Here is an 18,645-nt window from a genome sequence, read left to right on the forward strand (position 1 = left end):
TGACCGTGTCCCTCCGTGGTCAGACCGGGAAACTAGGAAAATATTGATTGGCTGCCAAATGTAACCGGAGGACGTCCAGGCCACGCTGATGATATACATATGTATAAACTATTGTAAACATATGTATAAAACTATGGTAACCAATTCGAAACCATAGCAGTCGGCTGGGACACAAAACGGCCACGGCATGGCTGTATACAGAATATAACTGAAAGGTCTATAAAAACTTTGGGTATAAGTTTTAGGGATTTAAACAAGTAAAAAATATCTTATGAAGACAATAGATTCGGAAATACTTACTTTTGGAGTTATGACGATTCAAAATTTTCTTGCAGCGACTAAACAAATTATCACGTTAAATCGATTAGTTTTTTATTTTTTTTTTCTTCTTAATCCCTCGTGATTCCTTTAATACCTTTATTGTATTTTTTACATTAAAAAAAAAAAAAAAAATAAAAAAATAAAAAAATAAAAAATAAAAAGGAATGTAGTTCATAACTCCTGTGATATTTAACGTTTTAATTTAATTCTTGATGATAATTAATGATCTTTTAAGTACAAATTAATTAATTAATTATGTTTTATTTTTACCGACTTTTCTATGATTGTCCGGTATCGTCTTACTTAATTAAATAATTAACCTTTCTTTACTTATTTTTTTTCCTCGAATAAAACTAATAAATATCAAATTGGCTTAATAATTAATTATATCGTATTTTTTTCATGCTTAAAGGTATTTACGTCGTTAACATGTAACAATAGAAATAGAAGAAAAAACTAAACTCGTTTTCTTAAACTAGCCAGTGAAAGAAGTACGTATAAGAATAGTAATAGTAGTTGTATGAGTCAATTAGAGAGAGAAAAAAGGAATAAAAGAAAAAATAAATAAATAAAAAACGGGCAGTATTAAGAACGTAATTCGAACTTTCATCGTAGATAAAAAAAAATGTTATACAAATATCTGCTTGATCGTTGTCGTAAATCATTCCTTTATTTTCCCGCTTCTACACGATACATCTTAATTATCGACGTTAAGACTAATTGTAAGTGGCGATTAAACGATTTTTCTCATGTGTTCGTTTGACCTTACTCTGTCTTTCCTTGCGGTCATCTCCTCCTCTCCATTCTTCTTCCTTGAGAGAAAGAAAAAGAGAGAGAGAAAAAGAGAAATTAGTATATCAAAGTGCATTAAACATGCATATACCAGCGTGAAACGTGAAAATGAGTTAGTTCACTAGTGTATTATCGGCAGAACGATTAATCACGCACGTATCAATTTCTCCCCCTTGTATCGGCACGACAAATTACTAGATTTATCTTTGAAGAATTTTTTCTTTTTTTCTCTTATATATTTGTTTATTTTTATTAGTATCTTTATTTTCTCTTTCTTAAAGCTTGTACGTTGTAACATTAAACAACAAATTTCTTTCATGAGATGTAATGTCTCATAGGCAGATAAACTTCTCATTACTTTCCTCTCATTATCATTTAGAAAAGAGACGATGCCGTTAAATAGTGTTATACCGATTTCCTTCCTCCTCCTTTTGCCCCTATTTTTTCTTTCTTTTTCTTTCTCTTTTTTGATTTTATTTCATTTTTGTTTTTTCTATCCTTATACATTCTCGCCAGACTGCACAACAAATAGTTTATTGCTTCTCGCTTCGCTTTCGCGTGTAATTCCGTATTTTTTTAGAAACATCGAAGACTTAATATAAATACTTACTTTTGTCTTCTATTTTCTCTTCCTCTCTCTCTCTCTCTCTCTCTCTCTCTCTCTCTCTCTCTCTTTCTCTTTCTTCGCAAGTAAGTTATCTATCCTTTACTCCTTTTCCTTCCTTTTTCTCATTCCTTTTCTTCTTCTTCTTTCTTTTATTTCTTTTTTCTCCTCGAGTCTCGTCTAAGATTCTCGTGACTTAAGTGGTGCGATCTAATTCGCAAAGATGCGCACTTGGAAATGTGTGTTTGAAAGACACCCATCTATGCGCTGAGAACAAACTCGATGAATCGACTAATGGTGGTAAGGATTGGGAGAAGAAAAGTGTACGACTATGAGACGACGAATAATATCTTTTCTTTTTGTCTTACCATTCGGTGCGCCACTTACGAATCGATAATAACATTAATTTATTTCGGTTTACTAATTCATTCTTTTTATTTTTGAATGTCTGTGTCTTGATTATTATTATTATTATTTTTTCTTCTTTTTCTTTTTCTTCTTATTTTTCTTATATATAAATAAATAAATAAATATATATATATATATATATATATATATATATATTTCTATATAAAGTATGTATTGAAAATTTTGATTGTTTTTCCGATTATTATTTTCGATTACAATGTTCAGTAAAATATACTAATGTTATTTGTTTAAATAAAAAATATTGATAATAATAATTATTTTTACGATTAAAATTTTTGATCAAAATTTTCAATAAAAAATACGAATATTGTTTATTTAGATATAAAATATGGAAAAATATAACTTTTAATTAAAATTTTCAATACAAAATATTAATATTTTTTACTTAGATATGAATCATTAAAAATTCTGATTATTTTATTTTCTGATTCTGATTATAGTGATTAAAATTTTTAGTAAAAAAAAATATTAATGCTGTTTATTTCAATATAAAATATTGAAAATTCCAATTACTTTGCCGATTAAAATTTTCAATGAAGGATATTAATATTCTTTATTTAGATATAAAATGCTGAAAATCCGATGTTATTTATTGATTAACTTAATATAACGTAAAGAATATTGTTCCAGTTGGTGATACGAACTATCTAAATTTTTCTTTCCCTATCATTATGAACGTACGTTTGGGTTACGTTTGGTGAAGCGTAAGAGCGTTCGCTTAGACTAGTCCGGTTTAGGGATTCTGGTTCGTGGCAAACTAGTTTTCTAGCGAGCAATGAGAATGCGAGTGAAGGATCGATCGCATGAATTATTACCATTTGATGAAAGCGTTACTTTATTTCTTTTCTCGTCTTTTATATCTTTATTTTAATTTCGTATTTTTTCTTTTATTTTTTTTGCTTCTATCTTTTTTCTTTACTTTTTTACTTTACTCTTTTTTTTCTTTTCTTTTTTCTAATCTCTTTTTCATACATTTTTGACGTACGTCTTGTCCTCTCACGTCGACCTACTTTCAGTTATTTTCCTACCCTTTGCTCTTACGACGAAAGAAGAACTTTTCTATCAAACGTTTGATAATTTGGAACGTTCATCGAGTGCAGTCAATAAAACCATTTTCCTTCGCAATTGGCACATCGTTCGACATAATATCGTAAACCAAGAAGCGCTTTCCAGATCTTCTTGTGTCTCTGGCTCTGGCCTACTTCCATCGTTAGATATGCTCTCTATTTCCATTATATAACGTTTTACCATTGTCTCCAGAAACGGAAGCAATTGGCCAGTGTTTTGTCCAAAAATTTCTTTTTTATTTCTACCTTTATTTTTCTTATTATTTTTTCGTTTTTGCACAGAGGATAAAAAATGAAGTGAAATTTCTCAAAGGAAAGAAATCTTTATCTTTAATTTTTATATATTTCAATACCTGCATATATATACACATACTCGACGAGTTTAAAGTGAATCCAAATTTGGTAATAGATTTTGGTTAAAATAATATAGAGCTATTGTCGAGGTAGACGAATATTTAATGATGAAATCAAAGAAAATAGATCATTATATTTAGAAGATCGAAATATAAGATACGATAAGAGGAAAAGTCATTCAACGGACGAGGGTAAATTCGAAATTACGAGTAGATCCCGTGGATGGTGGCTGTGTTTTAAGTTGAAAGTGTCGAATCACCACCGGTAGAGTCCGCTTGTTGGTAGCATCAAACTGGTGGCGGTGGCGATGGCGATGGTGGTAGTGGTGGTGGTGGAGGTGGTGGAGGTGGTGGTGATGGTCTCACTGGTGCCCTCCGTGACCTAGTTTTCCCCGGCTATGCCACCCAACTCTCGGCTGTTTCCCCGATATTCCTCTACAATCCGATGGATTCGAGAGATGGCTCGTCGATGCGCAACACCGAGAGCATCAGCGTCAGCCACGGTTCGTCGTTTCTCGTTGAAGGACACGGGCTGACATTATCCGCGAGAGACGCCACGGGAGCTCCTCATTGAGAGGAGCAACCCTTAGAGAAGCTACCCTAAGAGCTACCGTTCGAGTTAGCAGAACTATGCATCGTGTCCTTACCGGTTGTGGCAGTTGTTCCGGTCGTTTCGAGGTATTCCTTTGATCCTCTCCTATATTTTTTCATTCTACTTATTTGTTATCTTCTTCTTCTTCTTTTAATTCTCAGTATTATCCTTCCTGCAAATCGAACAGAAAAAGAAAAAAAAAGTGTGTTTCTAATAATTACTATTAAGGCGACGATGACGTGTCATTAAGGATTTGATTCTTTCTTTTTCTTTCTCTTTTCTTCTCTTTCTTTCCCTCAAGTACAGTGCGTTGTTACGTGTTTACTTCCTAGTCGGTGAGAGATATTGGAGTTTATGAGCTATTGGTGTTACGATGTTATCGGTGCTTTTCTCTTCGGAGGGGAGGATCATGTTCGATGTTTCTCATGGGTAAGCCGTTTCTGATGTCTGATAGTTGTTATAGAAAGGATTTCAATTAGTTCGTGGTGTTGTTTTTTTCGATTACATTTTAATATCGTTAGATTCATCCAAGTGATTTTTTTTTTGTTCTTTTTTCTTTTTTTCGACAGGAAATTTTTTTCTTTCTTTCTTTCTTTCTTTCTTTCTTTCTTTCTTTCTTTCTTTCTTTCTTTCTTTCTTTCTCGTTCGTATAGTTCTTCTAAATTTAAGCAGAACGAATGTTCCCCATTCGTATTTCGAGTTCGAGTTTCATGAACATCGTGAAAGCATTCGACAAAGTTTCAAGTCTTCCGGATTGCGAGTAGTAAACGCGAGTAGCGAATGATTGCGTTTCGCGCGTTTGAAAATATGTACGTATGGGTGAGAGAGTGGGAAGAAGGCACTTTTATCAGATTCCCTCGGCTTTCGAGGAACTCTCGCAAAGCGCGAAGCATTTAACGAACAGCTGCAACCGATCTTCGTTACTGGGTCAACGTACTTTTTGGCAAAGCCGGTTAAACATTACGCGTATCTCTCTTTCTCTCTTTCTCTATTTTTTTTCTCTATTTCTCTCTTCCTCTCTTTCTTTCTCTCTTTCTCTTTCTCTTTCTCTTTATAAATCTGTTTCACAATCATTGCATATTCCTTCTTTCTTTATACTTTCCGGAACTACGTGAAAAGTGAAACACCAACATATTATTATGAATTTCACATGTTCGGTTAACGTTCTGTTAATTATGATTGTTTAAAATTATATTACTTATTCGACATTATTATATATTTTAGATATTTAATAAACGTTCTGTTATACACGATTTTTTCTTTTTTTTTTCTTTTCTTTTTTTTTATTATATTACTTATCCAATATTATTAATAATATTAAAAGTTATACTTTTTAAACACCACACACATTAGTTTATTAACTGATGAATTAAACGTATTCAACAAATATTTTGTTATTTATGATTTTTTGAACTACATTATTGATATAATATATTAATAATATGAATATTATATTTCTTAAATACCAACATGCATTATTATGAATTTAAGATATACTGATTTTAAGATATACTATGATTTTTTAATATTATTATATTTATACAAAAATTTTAATGATATGGAAATTATATTTTTCAAATCAAGAAATATTATTATGAATTTCATATATTCACCAACCTTTTGTTAGTTATGATTTTCAAAATAATGTTTTCTTAAGAAGAAAAAAGAAAAAAAGAAAGAAAGAAAAGAAAAAATAAATCTTCGATAAAACGCAAGAGCAGCTATAATTAAATTTTTTCACGCTATTATCTTTGAATTATTTTCGAATAGTATTTAGGACAATATATATATTTCGAATAGTATTTAGGACAATATATATATTTCTTCGTTAAATTCTTAATTTTTAATCTTAATATTCTGTAGAATCGATCCATCTAAAAATATCATGACTTCGTTGATGTCGATAAAACGATAAAACGTTTTTAGTAGAGTAAAGTAAACGCTTTGAATTTTATGTCGTTCGAGCGCACATCAGGTACGATAAGACATAATTCTGGACGATTGGATGTAGTCTGGACGTGGCGTTTATTGCGTTTACAAACGGTTTTCTAATTTTGGAGCAGCTTGAATAAATCCTTGAGCAGATCGACAGAGATTTCATTTTTAAAACGCACGCTGAATTCGCACGAGAAGAACAATTCATCTTTTTATTATTTGAATATTTTACTTTCTTTTTCTTTCCTTTTTCTTTTCTTTTTTTTTCCTCTTCTTTCAATTTCAAATTAAAAGAGCAACTTATGAAAAATAAATTACATTACGTTATACAATCCATTCTGTCTATAAAAAGAAAAAGAAGAAAAAGAAATAAAAAAAAAAAAAAAACCGAAACGAAATACATTCATTGTCAAAAAAGTACAGGGTGAACCAAAAGTTCTTAAGTGCTATTAAAAATCAATTAATTTTTTTCAAGACTTTTTTGCCTAATGCATTTTTCAGTTATTTTCTCAGATTCCTAACTTAATAAAACTACAAGGCTAATTACAAATCTAAAAAGTCTCAGAGAAAAAATTAATCTAAAAACAAAATTATTCTAGGACTTTTAGTTGGTGCACCCTGTACAATGACCCATATAAGATAAGAAAATGGAACGGAAACTTTTCTTTGTTTTCAGGTTACTCACCGATAAAACGCAATCTCTGCATTGCGAATTGTTAGAAATCTTGATTTCTTGAAATTCATCCAATAAAAACCTTTCTTCCTTTGCATAAATTTACTGTATACGTGTATATATATTGACATATATTTAGATACTCTTGATACTATGCTTCTACGATCTTATTCAAATAATTGATCGAATTATTTCCAATTGATTTTTTACATACATATATACATACATATAAACAAACATACATATTTTGTTTGTCATGTAGAATAATGATGAAAAAGAAGGTCGATCTTCGTGATATTCGTCTAGAATTTATACGTAATATTCAATAAAATAGAAAGAAAAATTCGATTTAAATTTGAATCCTTTCACTCGATATCAGTTTCCTCCAGAGGCCTCGCGTATGTGATATATAACTACGACGATTCGAAACTCGGATATGACATTCGATGAAAATTCAATCTACTCTTCGGATTTATCTTCGTTTGGATTTTGCTGCTACATCAAATATCGAACGAAAAAAAAAAGAACAAAAAAGAAAAAAGGAAGTTAGTATCTACACTCCTGTACGATTTCCTTCTATGTTTTCATTATGATACGATGAAGAAAAGATCTTGCAAGGTATCTACATATTTCCTCTTTCAAATCTGCGATTCTGAAGGCAGGATTCTCGAGGCTTTTAAAAAAATAGACTACGAATTGAAAATAAGAGAGAGGAGATAGAGAGGATATTATAGAGAAAAGTCAAAGCGGAATCTAAATTTCTAAACAGTTAGAATTGTTCATGATAAGAAACGTTTTAATGTTTATTTGTTTGTTCTTTCTTTTTATTCTTTTTTTTTTGTTTTTTTTACCGTTCAAACTTCACGTTATTCGTCATCTTTCTTTTATTTTTTTTGCCATTCTTTAATTCATCAAACAAGACAAATGTATGCAGAGAGCATAGGGAAAAAAAGAGAATACGTTGAGAAAAAGAGTGAGATGAGATAGGGAGAGGGTGGAAAAGGGAGAGAGGGAAATATTATCGTGACTTATAAAAGTGGAAGGTTTCCAACTTTCGATTCTGTTCTCGTCGATACACGGGGCTTTGTGAATTTCTGGCCTTTGTCAACTCGAAGCATTGTTCTTTATTGTACATACATGCATACAATATGCATACAAACACACGCATATATTTACGTAAGTACATACGTACGTGTCGGTACTAGTTACAATAATATGAGAAAGTGGAAATCGAGGTTAGGCATCATCTTCGATAACCTTAGAATTATATAATCATCGGCCATCATTTAAATTTAATTGTAATAATCAATAAAGAAAAATCGAAATTCTCGAAATAAGAGGTTGCCTAATATACGAAAATTATAATTAGCTTGGATTAGTACGATTTTTTTCTTTTTTTCTTCTTTTTTAACCTCGAAAGGCGGAACAAATTGTTTTGGCTGAAATTCAAGATTGTTATCGAAGATAATAATCGTAGCGTCTTTTGCCAAGAAATAAATAAATGATTCACGTTTAATGTTAACAATTGTAATTTCTATTAATTAACGATCTAACTAAAGATCGTATGTGAACCAAATAATTTTTCAAAGGAAATTCATATAATAATAATTTGTTAAATATTGAAAAAAAAACATGTTTCTTTTGTTTTCTTTTTTCTTTTTCAATCCTTCAAAAACTCGTTTAAATTACACCTCGCGGTATTTTCTCGTTGCGTATTCATAGGTCAGGACAGCCGCGAGCAATAAAACGAATGCTTGTTGGTTAAACAAGATAATTGGTAATACTCGTACGATTGAAGGCCTACACGGTCATTTTTTTTTCAACATTAAAGAGCAAACGTATACTGGTATAGGGACAAAAATGTTCCTTTTCTATTCTCTTTTTATTTTATTTCATTTTATTTCTTTTTTTTTTATTCTTTTTTTTTCTTTCTTTTTCTTTTCATCTTTTAAAAAAGACGCTAATTATTTTTTGTGAAATTTTTTCGAACGGTGTTTCTCTTTCTTTCGCTCTCAAAAAAAAAAAAAAAAAAAAAAAAGTATGCAAAAAAGAAAAAAAAGAAAAGAAGAGACGAATTTATCCACTTTATATGTTCACGTCATCATCTCAGATTGGAATCCATACGGTCAGTAGAGCTTTATGCTTCTAACTCGACGAATAGACCCTTCATTCAGATCGTCGTAGCCACAAAAAAGGTAACAATTTTTGTTCCTTCCCGACATTAAAGCAGCACACACGTAATAAATAATACACGTACGTACGTACGCATGCACACGAGTATACGTTAAAACGTATAATCCGAGAAGACCAGTTCTCGGTTCTTTTGCTAACAGTTCACTAGACTCGATTATTATCATTGCAAATGTACTGCTATAATTATCCCTCTACAAGGTAGGATACATTTTTCAAAGGGAAAATCATGAAAAATTAAGCTTTCGCATTATCGAGCAACATTGAATTTCCATAGACGGTGATAATTCACGTCAAATGTTGTTAATCGGCAGTTAGTTGGCGTTTCTTAGTGCGGAGATGATTAATTTCACGGTGAATAGGAAACAAAGTGAGAGTCCGGTCTAGCAATTGAACGAAGATGCACAGTTGTTTGGATGAATCATCGTGGATGGAGAATTTAACTAACATAAGTACCAAGGCTCGCTCATTGATCTTGTCTCTCTAACAGACGAGACAGAGTGAACGCGGCTTCCTATCCTTTTTGAACAAACAAACGAACGAACAAAACATTGGCATTCTTGTCTCGGGGAGAAAAAAGGAAGAAAAAAAAATAAAGAAAAGAAAAAAAGTAAAACGAATCTAAAGGGAAACAGGAATTTGGAGATGGCGCCTTCCTTGGCCTATTTAAAGATTACCAAGCAGAAATATCTTCGTAAACGACGTTGCATGTAACAAAAGAGGAAAAGAAACTTAAAAAAAAATGAAGAAAAAGAAATTAAAAAAACAAATTTCTGTTGTTCGTTTTTATTTTATATATTTATTTATTTATTTTCGTTTTTGCGCCGAGAAGTTCGTGTTTTTTTCCCTTCCTTCTTCTGTTTTTTTTCTCCCCTTCATCAAAACTCGACTCGATGATAATTTACAATTAAAATAATAATTTTTTCTTTCTATGACGCAGGGATTAGGATGTAATCGAACAGACGACTTTAGCACACCTGTAAGTTCTGGTAGCAATATGGGGAGTATTGCAAGGTTTCCGAAATTGGACGAGTGCGCCCACTTTCATTACGAACACGTGGAGCTTGGTGTTTTGGAGGTAAACGATCATTTTATTACTAGCTTCGTTTACTTTTAGCTCGCTCGCAATAATTTTAAACAATTAAATGGCAGACAACTGTTATGTAAATATTAACGAACGAAGTTATAACCTAATGCAACTTTCACTATTATTCAATGGTTTGGCTAATTGATCTTTTGACGTACGATGAAAAGCAAGACCCTTTATGGTTGATGTCTTTGTAGGTCTCCGTGAGCGAAGGCACCAATGAAGCAGACACCTACGCAGTTAGGGTAACTTCCGGAGATGCCTGTTGGACGCTCCAACGATCCTACGACAATTTCTTAATGTTTGACAAACAATTGCATCGATGTATCTTCGATAGAAAATTTTCATCTCTTCCAAAGTTACCAGACGCCAGGCCTAAATTACATTGGGTTATGATAAAGGACTACCTTCAACGATTCTCATGCCTAGATCACGAGGGTCTAAACTGCGGTCCCGTATTAAATTGGTTGCAACTCGACAACAGGGGTAGAAGGATACTCGTGCCCGAATCTGATTCTTGTCCCATAAACACACCAGCTGTTGCAGCGGCCTACGCTGTTAGGCCTTACGTGGCACAGGCACAGGATGAAATCTCATTTCAGGTGGTTTTTTCTTTCTTTTTGTTTTTCCTTTTTTCTTTTTTCGTCGTCACTCTATTACGAGAATTGCTAATCTATATTTGGATTAATGATTTCCAAGATAGTTCTTTTTCTTTCTCTCTCTTTTCTTTTTATCTTCTCAGCTTCAAAATCAATTAATTATTCCTTAAAGGTTGAGAAACACTAATTTTAAATAATTTTTAAGAGCTCCTCAGATCTCGTTTTATCTAATATCCTATACTTATCTACATGGTCATACATCGTAAAACGTATTACAGGTCGGAGATATGATCTCGGTGATAGACATGCCACCACCAGGAGAAAGTACGTGGTGGCGCGGTAAACATGGATTCGCAGTCGGCTTCTTCCCAGCTGAATGTGTCGCAGTAATCGGAGACAAAGTTCCACGTCATTTAACAGTCTCGGCGACGGTCAGATCGAAATTACCGGTAAAACCGGTGCTTAGAAAGCACGGCAAATTAATCGCCTTCTTCAGATCGTTTATCTTGAACAGACCGTCGAGGAGAAGATTAAAGCAATCAGGGATTTTAAAGGAACGTGTATTTGGTTGCGATCTGGGTGAACATCTTTTGAACTCCGGTCAAGATGGTAACATTTTTTTACTCGTATTTTTTTTTTCTTATTTATTTTCTAATTCCTCATTAAATCATGTAGATATTTAATCTCACTTTGACAATTCTATTCATAGTTCCAACGGTTCTAACTTGTTGTGCCGAATTCATTGAAAATCATGGCCTGGTCGATGGTATTTATCGGCTAAGTGGTGTCACCTCCAACATTCAAAGACTAAGAAATGCGTTTGACGAAGATCGCGTTCCAGCGTTGCATTCCGATGAAAGTATCCTCCAGGACATTCACTCCGTGGCATCTCTGTTGAAAATGTATTTCAGAGAACTACCGAATCCTTTGTGTACATACCAACTCTATTCTACATTTGTCAGCGCCGTTCAAGCTAATAGTGATGCTGAAAGATTGAGACGAATGAGAGATGCCGTTAGAAAATTGCCCCCACCTCATTATAGGTAATAAAGTTGTTAAATGTTAAATGAAATATAAAATGGAAGAAAGTCAGAAAGATATATATAATAATTAATCTTATGTTATATGAAATTTTGTAGAACATTAGAATATTTGATGCGTCATCTAGTAAGAGTGGCAGCTCGTGGTTCAGAAACTGGTATGACTCCACGTAATGTTGCGATCGTATGGGCGCCAAATCTTTTACGATGCAAGGAACTTGAAGTCGGTGGTGTGGCAGCTCTTCAAGGAGTTGGAGTACAAGCTGTAGTGACAGAATTCTTGGTTTGTTACGCTGAATTAATCTTTGGAGACGGACCGGTCGGTAGACCAAAGTCGTTAGCCATTACGACACCTGCTCGTCTACTCAGTTTAGAGGAAGCACGAAATAGAAGTGTAAGAGGCGAACCAGATTATATAGAAGTTGGTGCTGGTCCGGCTGGTTTGCCATTGCATTATCATACAGTCATAGAGTTGCCACGAAAGAGAAATGGCTCGAAGCGTTCACCGTCATTAAACTGGAGAGCTTTGTTCGGTAGAGGTGGCTTAGGTGGTACCAGAGGGAAGACCAGACAAGTTGGCACGTCACCTCAAGTAGAAACGGTGCCAAGTTCCTTAAACTCTTTGCGACGATTGAGACCTGTAAAAAGTGCCGATAGCTTGGATGGAGAGGACAGTTTGGGTCCTCTTTTAGGACCACCACCAGCGAGACCTTGCGGTCATAGTAGATCAGTCTCTCATGACTCTTATTTCGATCATTTGGCTGATGCGCCAAATGCGACATCACCTCTGGATCTTTCGGAGATCCAGCTTAATTTTGATCTTGAAGAAAGAGAAATGAGAATGTTTTCAGAGGAGGAGAGTGCTGGTGTGGCATCAGTCGAAGCATCACCTCGACGACAGAGGACAGAAGGGACGCAATGTCCTGCTGTAACAGGTGGTTCCAAGAGAAAACGATCGAGACTCGAGGAACGATTGCATTGCGACGTCGAGTTACGTTTTATTGATAGTCAAAGTCCCGACCAGGTATGAGATTATCATTCAAAAAGAACAAGAAAATTTATTTTTACATATACGGATACAGTAACGTTATAAACATGTAATTATTTTCAGGTAATGGTGTCCGCGGATGTGCACAATATGGAAACGCCCTCTCCATTGCCAACTCCAGGCTATTTACCATTATTGTCCGAAGCATCGACTCCTTTAACTCCTGCAACTTTACAAGGAACGTCTCACTCCACCTCACCAATACCCGTCAATAGCCCTAGGATAAGTTTTCGAAGTTTTACTTTACCATTAGAAATTGACGACGAACAAAGTAATACAAATAATTTGAACAGAGTTAGCGTGTCTTCCGATAAAACATCCGATCCTAGTCATAGGTTATCAGTAAGTTTAAACGAACAGAATAACGCTAAGTCATGCGAAAGAATACGTAGTTATGATAGACACGAGGATTCTTATAGTAACACATTAATAGACCCATCAAAAGCTCGAAATACCGAAGAGTCGACGGACGCTGGAATATCTGATATTCCAGATCAAGAAATGACCCCTTGCGAGAGGTTAATATCATTGTGTAGTGAAGTTGAATCCAGTAGAGTAACCTCAGCGTCTAAGGATATATCGGACGAGTCTGAGCTATGTCCAATCGAGAAAAATAAAATACCTACCGATAACAAAGATACATCGAATGCAAAGAAGCAAGAAACCTCTAATAACAATCGATCTACCAATTTACAGAATCAAGAAATGATTGCCGAAAATTCAGACGTACATGGACATGAATTGGCTGGCTTACCATTATCAAATACAACTGATCTAGATTCCCCAATGTCTTGTGAGCAAACTTTGGAAGATTTGCCGGATTCAGGATTTGTAATATGCGATAGTTCGGATAAAATATTTACCAATACGGAGACTCAACCAATGGTAACTACTACGAATGATTCCGGTGAATGGGTTATTGTCGAGAGGACAACTGGCTCCATAACAACGCCAAGCAGCGAATCCAGTAGTCCTAAAGATCCGTTAGAAGGCACTATGAATCCAGCGATAGCTACGGAGACACCACAATTGAGATCTATGTCGGAAAATGTTTCACGAACATCATTGGACCTTACGATGGGTTCTACGGTAGACACGGATACTTCCTGTATCGGAGCAAGCGATTTAACTGAAAGTCCTGTTCTAGCACAAGTGTCAGGTGATATGACATGCTGCGACGTTAACGATGTTAAAGATTACAAGGATTTCGAAGGGCACGAAGATACGCAGAGACCATCCACGACATTTACAAACGAGTTTACGAATGATCTTTCTTCCATTTTACAGGATCAAGACAATGGTAATGAGAAAGTTTGCGAGGTGAATATAACTGACATCGAATCGAACGAGGAACGTCCCGAGTTAAAGATAGACACTTCTTTTGTTCGGCTAGACAACACGCATGTACATAGTACGAATAAGAATAAAGACAGCAAGAGAACAGAGTGCGAAGTCGATAAGACGCAAAACATGTTGCAACAGCAACAACAACAACAACAGCAGCAACAGCAACAAGATATACAACGATCTATAGAAAGTCATCAAAAATTACAATACTCAAAACACACTGATCACCAAAGATGTTCAAAACAGCCTGATAAGAATAAAGAGATCCATGAAATCGAAACGGATGGTGATAAAGAGATGTCGGAAAAGTGCCAAAAGTCTCAAAAGCAACAGAAAAAGCAAAGTCCGCAACATAAATATATTTCGAAACACGAGGGCGAGAGTTCTAAAAGAAACAATATACGCCATTCGCAACTGCGTGAGAATATCGAAGTTGTGATACCTTCGGAGAACGCAGCGGAACCTTGCGAGATTGCACATGTTCCAGAGGGTGCATCAGAAGCAATTCCGTTGGATTCGTCCTTCTCCAACAGTTCGTCACCAGTCGACGATTCCATCGTTCTGCGGGACACAGCTACTATTTTACAAGAGTTGGCTTTACAGAGATTATCCGGTGGTATGGTAGGAGAATTGTCCATTCCACCTTCTAGAAGAAGATATGAGACTGAGGTTACCAGAGAACGAAGAAGTTTCGATTCAGAAATTGGCCGAGAAATCGTTAGAGAACGAAAAATGCGTCAGGAGTTAGATTCGGCAAGAGGTAAATCCGAGGAACCACCTGTAAACAGTACACATCATTTGCCACCCTGTTTGCGAGCTCGTCATGCAAGAGCTACACGTGCCGCTTTAAGCAGATCTCTCGACGAAGCAAAATTCAATCAGATGACCGGTGATACCTCATTACCAGTAAAACAAGCTTCTGATGACGTTCAGCACAGTTCCACGCCTAATGTTGGCACCGTTACGAATCCTTCCTCTAACAGTTCTGAGAAGGTTCACTTGAAGAATCTCGGTGGTCTCGACTTGGGTGACCCACAGTGTCGAGAAAGAATAGAAAAGTACAAAGAGGAGAGGCGGACGTTTCTGAGAGACAAATATAGATCGGAGAGTTTTCGTGGTATGTCCTCGAAAGCTGAAGGTGACGGTGAACAGGCGTTGTTGGCCAGATTAAAGCAGAGAACATCAAGGCCGTCATTTCATTGACACTGATCTGATTCTCTCCTTGAATTTCAGAATATATAATATCTGCTACTTAAAAAGGCTGCCAATGCACTGATTTTTTTTTTCTTTTTTTTTTTCTTTTTTTTCAAAAATTCAATTTGGAGAATAAGACTCGTCTTGTCGTTGGCTGAAATTATTGATTGTTTAAATGATGATGATCAAATATGAGATATAAGATTCGCGAGATTGCACTGTTAAGCTGAAACGTGCAATATAATAAAGAATTTTTTCTTTTTTTTCTTCCCCTCCCCTTTTTTTTTTTTTTTTTTTTTTTTTTAAGGAATTTATTAACTTATTAAACGATCACAAGTATAACTAATTTCCTTTTTTTTTCTTTTTTTTTTTTTTTTTTTTCTTTTCCATTGTTATGAATTTTAATAATAAGATATTTTTTATTACTATTCCCAAAGATAATTCGCCCGTCGTTCGTATTTATTGTGTTATTCTGTTATCGGCTTCTATTGTATGTTTTACGTCGGACGTATGTACCAGAGTTGTGTGTGTCTGCGTAATTGCATTTATTAATACGAAAGTATATTCAAGTGAGCACGTTAGATTGTATAGGAATATTTTTGAAACGCTTCTTTCGCCGTAAATGCGTATGCGTTTTCGTTGTTAATACTGATTATAGATGAGATATCTTTTTTATATTATAAAACGTTGATTGTCAATGTTTAGTGTGAAAATCGTTCGACGTTTTCTATTAGCGAACTTTTGCGCCTTATTGCTTCGTATTTTAATCAACAATTCATTCGTAAATTTTTTTACGTGTTGCTGTTAATGTTATTTCGATCTCTGGTACACATTTATAATGCTTCGTTTATATCTATAATGAAACGAGAACTCGATAAATCGTATTTTTTTTTTTTTATATAGGTATATATATATATACACACACGAAATATTTAGTTGAGCATTTTATAAAAGTGTAACGATATGGTTACGTTCTTTTGTGGACTGGTCCACAATGGATATATATATATATATATATATATATAGCTTTTGTATATGCTCTAATTTTTATTTAGTCTTTATGTATAAAAAAAATACACACACACATATTAAGTTAATTTATGGATTAGCAAGATTATGGTTAAAAAGATGCGACTTGAAATCAAGATTACTATTTGGAACCAATTGTCTCGAAATAAAAATAATACTATGAATTAAAAAGATAATAGATTTTATATATATATAATATTTTATATAATATATAATATATATGTAATATATATAATATTTTATATAATATATATATATAAAATCTAAGTATAGAATGGGTGGTTAGATCGTCATTATATAAATGTGATTAATATGAGTATGTCGTCATTTTGAGATCTAAAGTATGTTTTGACAATTTTTATCTAATAAATTTAATTTATCTTTTACGATACTTTAATTTTATCGCGACAGTATGACATAGAAGTTAATGTTCTTGCTATGATTCTATTTCCTTGAAAAAAAAAAAAAAAAAAGAAAAAAGAGAAAAAAAACCATTTTGCTCTCTACAAATTATTCGAAATAATTCGATTTAGGACCGTTTACTCGCAAGAAATTTTACTAGATCCTTAGAACATAGTTAACAAAGGTGCATGTAACTATTATTATATGAAGCTAATGGTATTGACAAAAAAATAACCATATATTTTCTCGTAAAAACATATATACATCTCTTTGCGTAGAACTCAACATTTTTTCTATTCCCGACCAAAAATCAAAGAGAAAAATGAGGGATGGTACTCAACGAAAGTGATATTTTACGCGAAAATTTTTCGCTTTTGAGAAACGTCTTACGTTTACTGATTATAAAATAGGATGAAAGTTCATAGCCTATTTGAATAATATTGTACAATAAAGGCGTTGTTATAAATTAATAACAACAAGACATAGCGATGTAAACTTTCAATTCTTACGATATAAAATGGAAAAAAATGAATTAATCTCCTAGCCAAATATATATATATATCCTATTTAACGAAAAACTTTAAAGTTCAAATTCAAAGAAACGCGATATTATGATACATAAGATTTTCTTCGGAATATATTAAAATGCATTGAAATGTTATTGATATATATATATATATTTCCATTATTTTACGAATCCCCAACACGCTTTTGTAATTTCTATTTATAAATTAAACGACAATCTTTCCGTTAATCGTATTATTCTTGAGATTAGTTGAAAAGTTCCAATTAAATTCTTTGTTTATTCTAATTAAGTTTGTAAGAAAAAGAAAAGAAAGAAAATAGAAAAAAAAAGAATAATACAAATATGCATGCACGAGTAGTTAAATGTATTTAAAAAGCTACTAACAATATAATAGTGTTATTAGAAAGTAAAAAAGAATTTCTAGACATCTAACAATTTCTCTCGACCCTTGCGAATATCCTAGCCGTATTATAGAAAAAGGCCTACATAGTTTTAGCGAGTTACCTAAATGTAATATGCCTGAATAGTAAACTATAAACAAAAAAAAAGAAACGTGAACTATTTACAAGATACTTCTGCACAATATATAATACGCGATAATAATGATGCATCCAAAGGATGTTTATTTTTAATAATTTCAGATTGCCCATGTCAATCGTACATATATATATATATATGTATATGTATGTATGTATATATATGTACGATATAACTTTTAGACTTATTGTTAGAGAGGAAGAGAGAATGAAAGAAAGAGAAAAAGTCTAATGAAATAATGCGAACTATATGATTCGGATTTACTTTGAATGAGAAGGGGGGAGAAATAAGTAAAAAAAAAAGTAACAAAAAACATTTTTCGCAAGACTATATAAAAAGACTAATCTTATATACAACATTGAAGGGCTGATAGTAATCTTGCTTTTCAGCATTAAAAAGCCCACCGTTTCTCAGCCTAAACGATTTTTTTCCTAACCCTTATATTTCATCCCACCCTCTAGTTGTATACTTTTCATCTTATGAACGTTTTTGTTACTAGAGAATACCGTTTTGCCTACTACAAATATTCTTCTTATATATATATACACACATACACACACACAAACATATATATATATATATATATATATAAAATAAATATATATATAGAAATTATATGTAAACAAATATAAATATTATAAATATGGAGAAGTTATTTAATCAACGTTTTATCTATCGTCTATACCCATCTTATTGTATGTATTGTATGTCCTTGTATGTACACATAATCTTTATTATTACTTTTTTTATTTAATCGAAATTTAGAAAAAAAAATATATTCAATCCTTATAAAAATACTTGATAAAAAATTGATGAAAATTGGTTAGAATTCATTGCCGTGTTCTTTTTTTTTTCTTTTTTCTTTCTTTTTTCTTTATAA

The 18,645-nt window shown here is 33.1% G+C and overlaps 1 protein-coding gene across 4 annotated transcripts in view; it reads left to right on the forward strand.

Annotated features, from left to right (window-relative positions):
* LOC124422540 (GTPase-activating protein CdGAPr) overlaps positions 1-18,377 on the forward strand; it is a 32,575-nt gene extending 14,198 nt beyond the window's left edge. For 2 of the 4 annotated variants that reach the window (XM_046959094.1, XM_046959093.1), the window contains exons 3-8: positions 9,897-10,034; positions 10,241-10,645; positions 10,921-11,251; positions 11,352-11,685; positions 11,782-12,706; positions 12,794-18,377. In XM_046959094.1, the coding sequence (XP_046815050.1) occupies positions 9,897-10,034; positions 10,241-10,645; positions 10,921-11,251; positions 11,352-11,685; positions 11,782-12,706; positions 12,794-15,280 (4,620 nt within the window). In that variant the 3' untranslated portion in view covers positions 15,281-18,377. Of the gene's footprint in view, positions 1-3,963; positions 4,245-4,490; positions 4,588-9,896; positions 10,035-10,240; positions 10,646-10,920; positions 11,252-11,351; positions 11,686-11,781; positions 12,707-12,793 lie in introns of those variants that run through there. The other 2 variants (XM_046959092.1, XM_046959095.1) reach the window with 2 other exon arrangements.
* The last annotated feature ends 268 nt before the right edge of the window (positions 18,378-18,645 follow it).

This window comes from Vespa crabro, chromosome 3 (genome assembly GCF_910589235.1).
Source record: "Vespa crabro chromosome 3, iyVesCrab1.2, whole genome shotgun sequence".
NCBI lineage: Eukaryota > Metazoa > Arthropoda > Insecta > Hymenoptera > Vespidae > Vespa > Vespa crabro.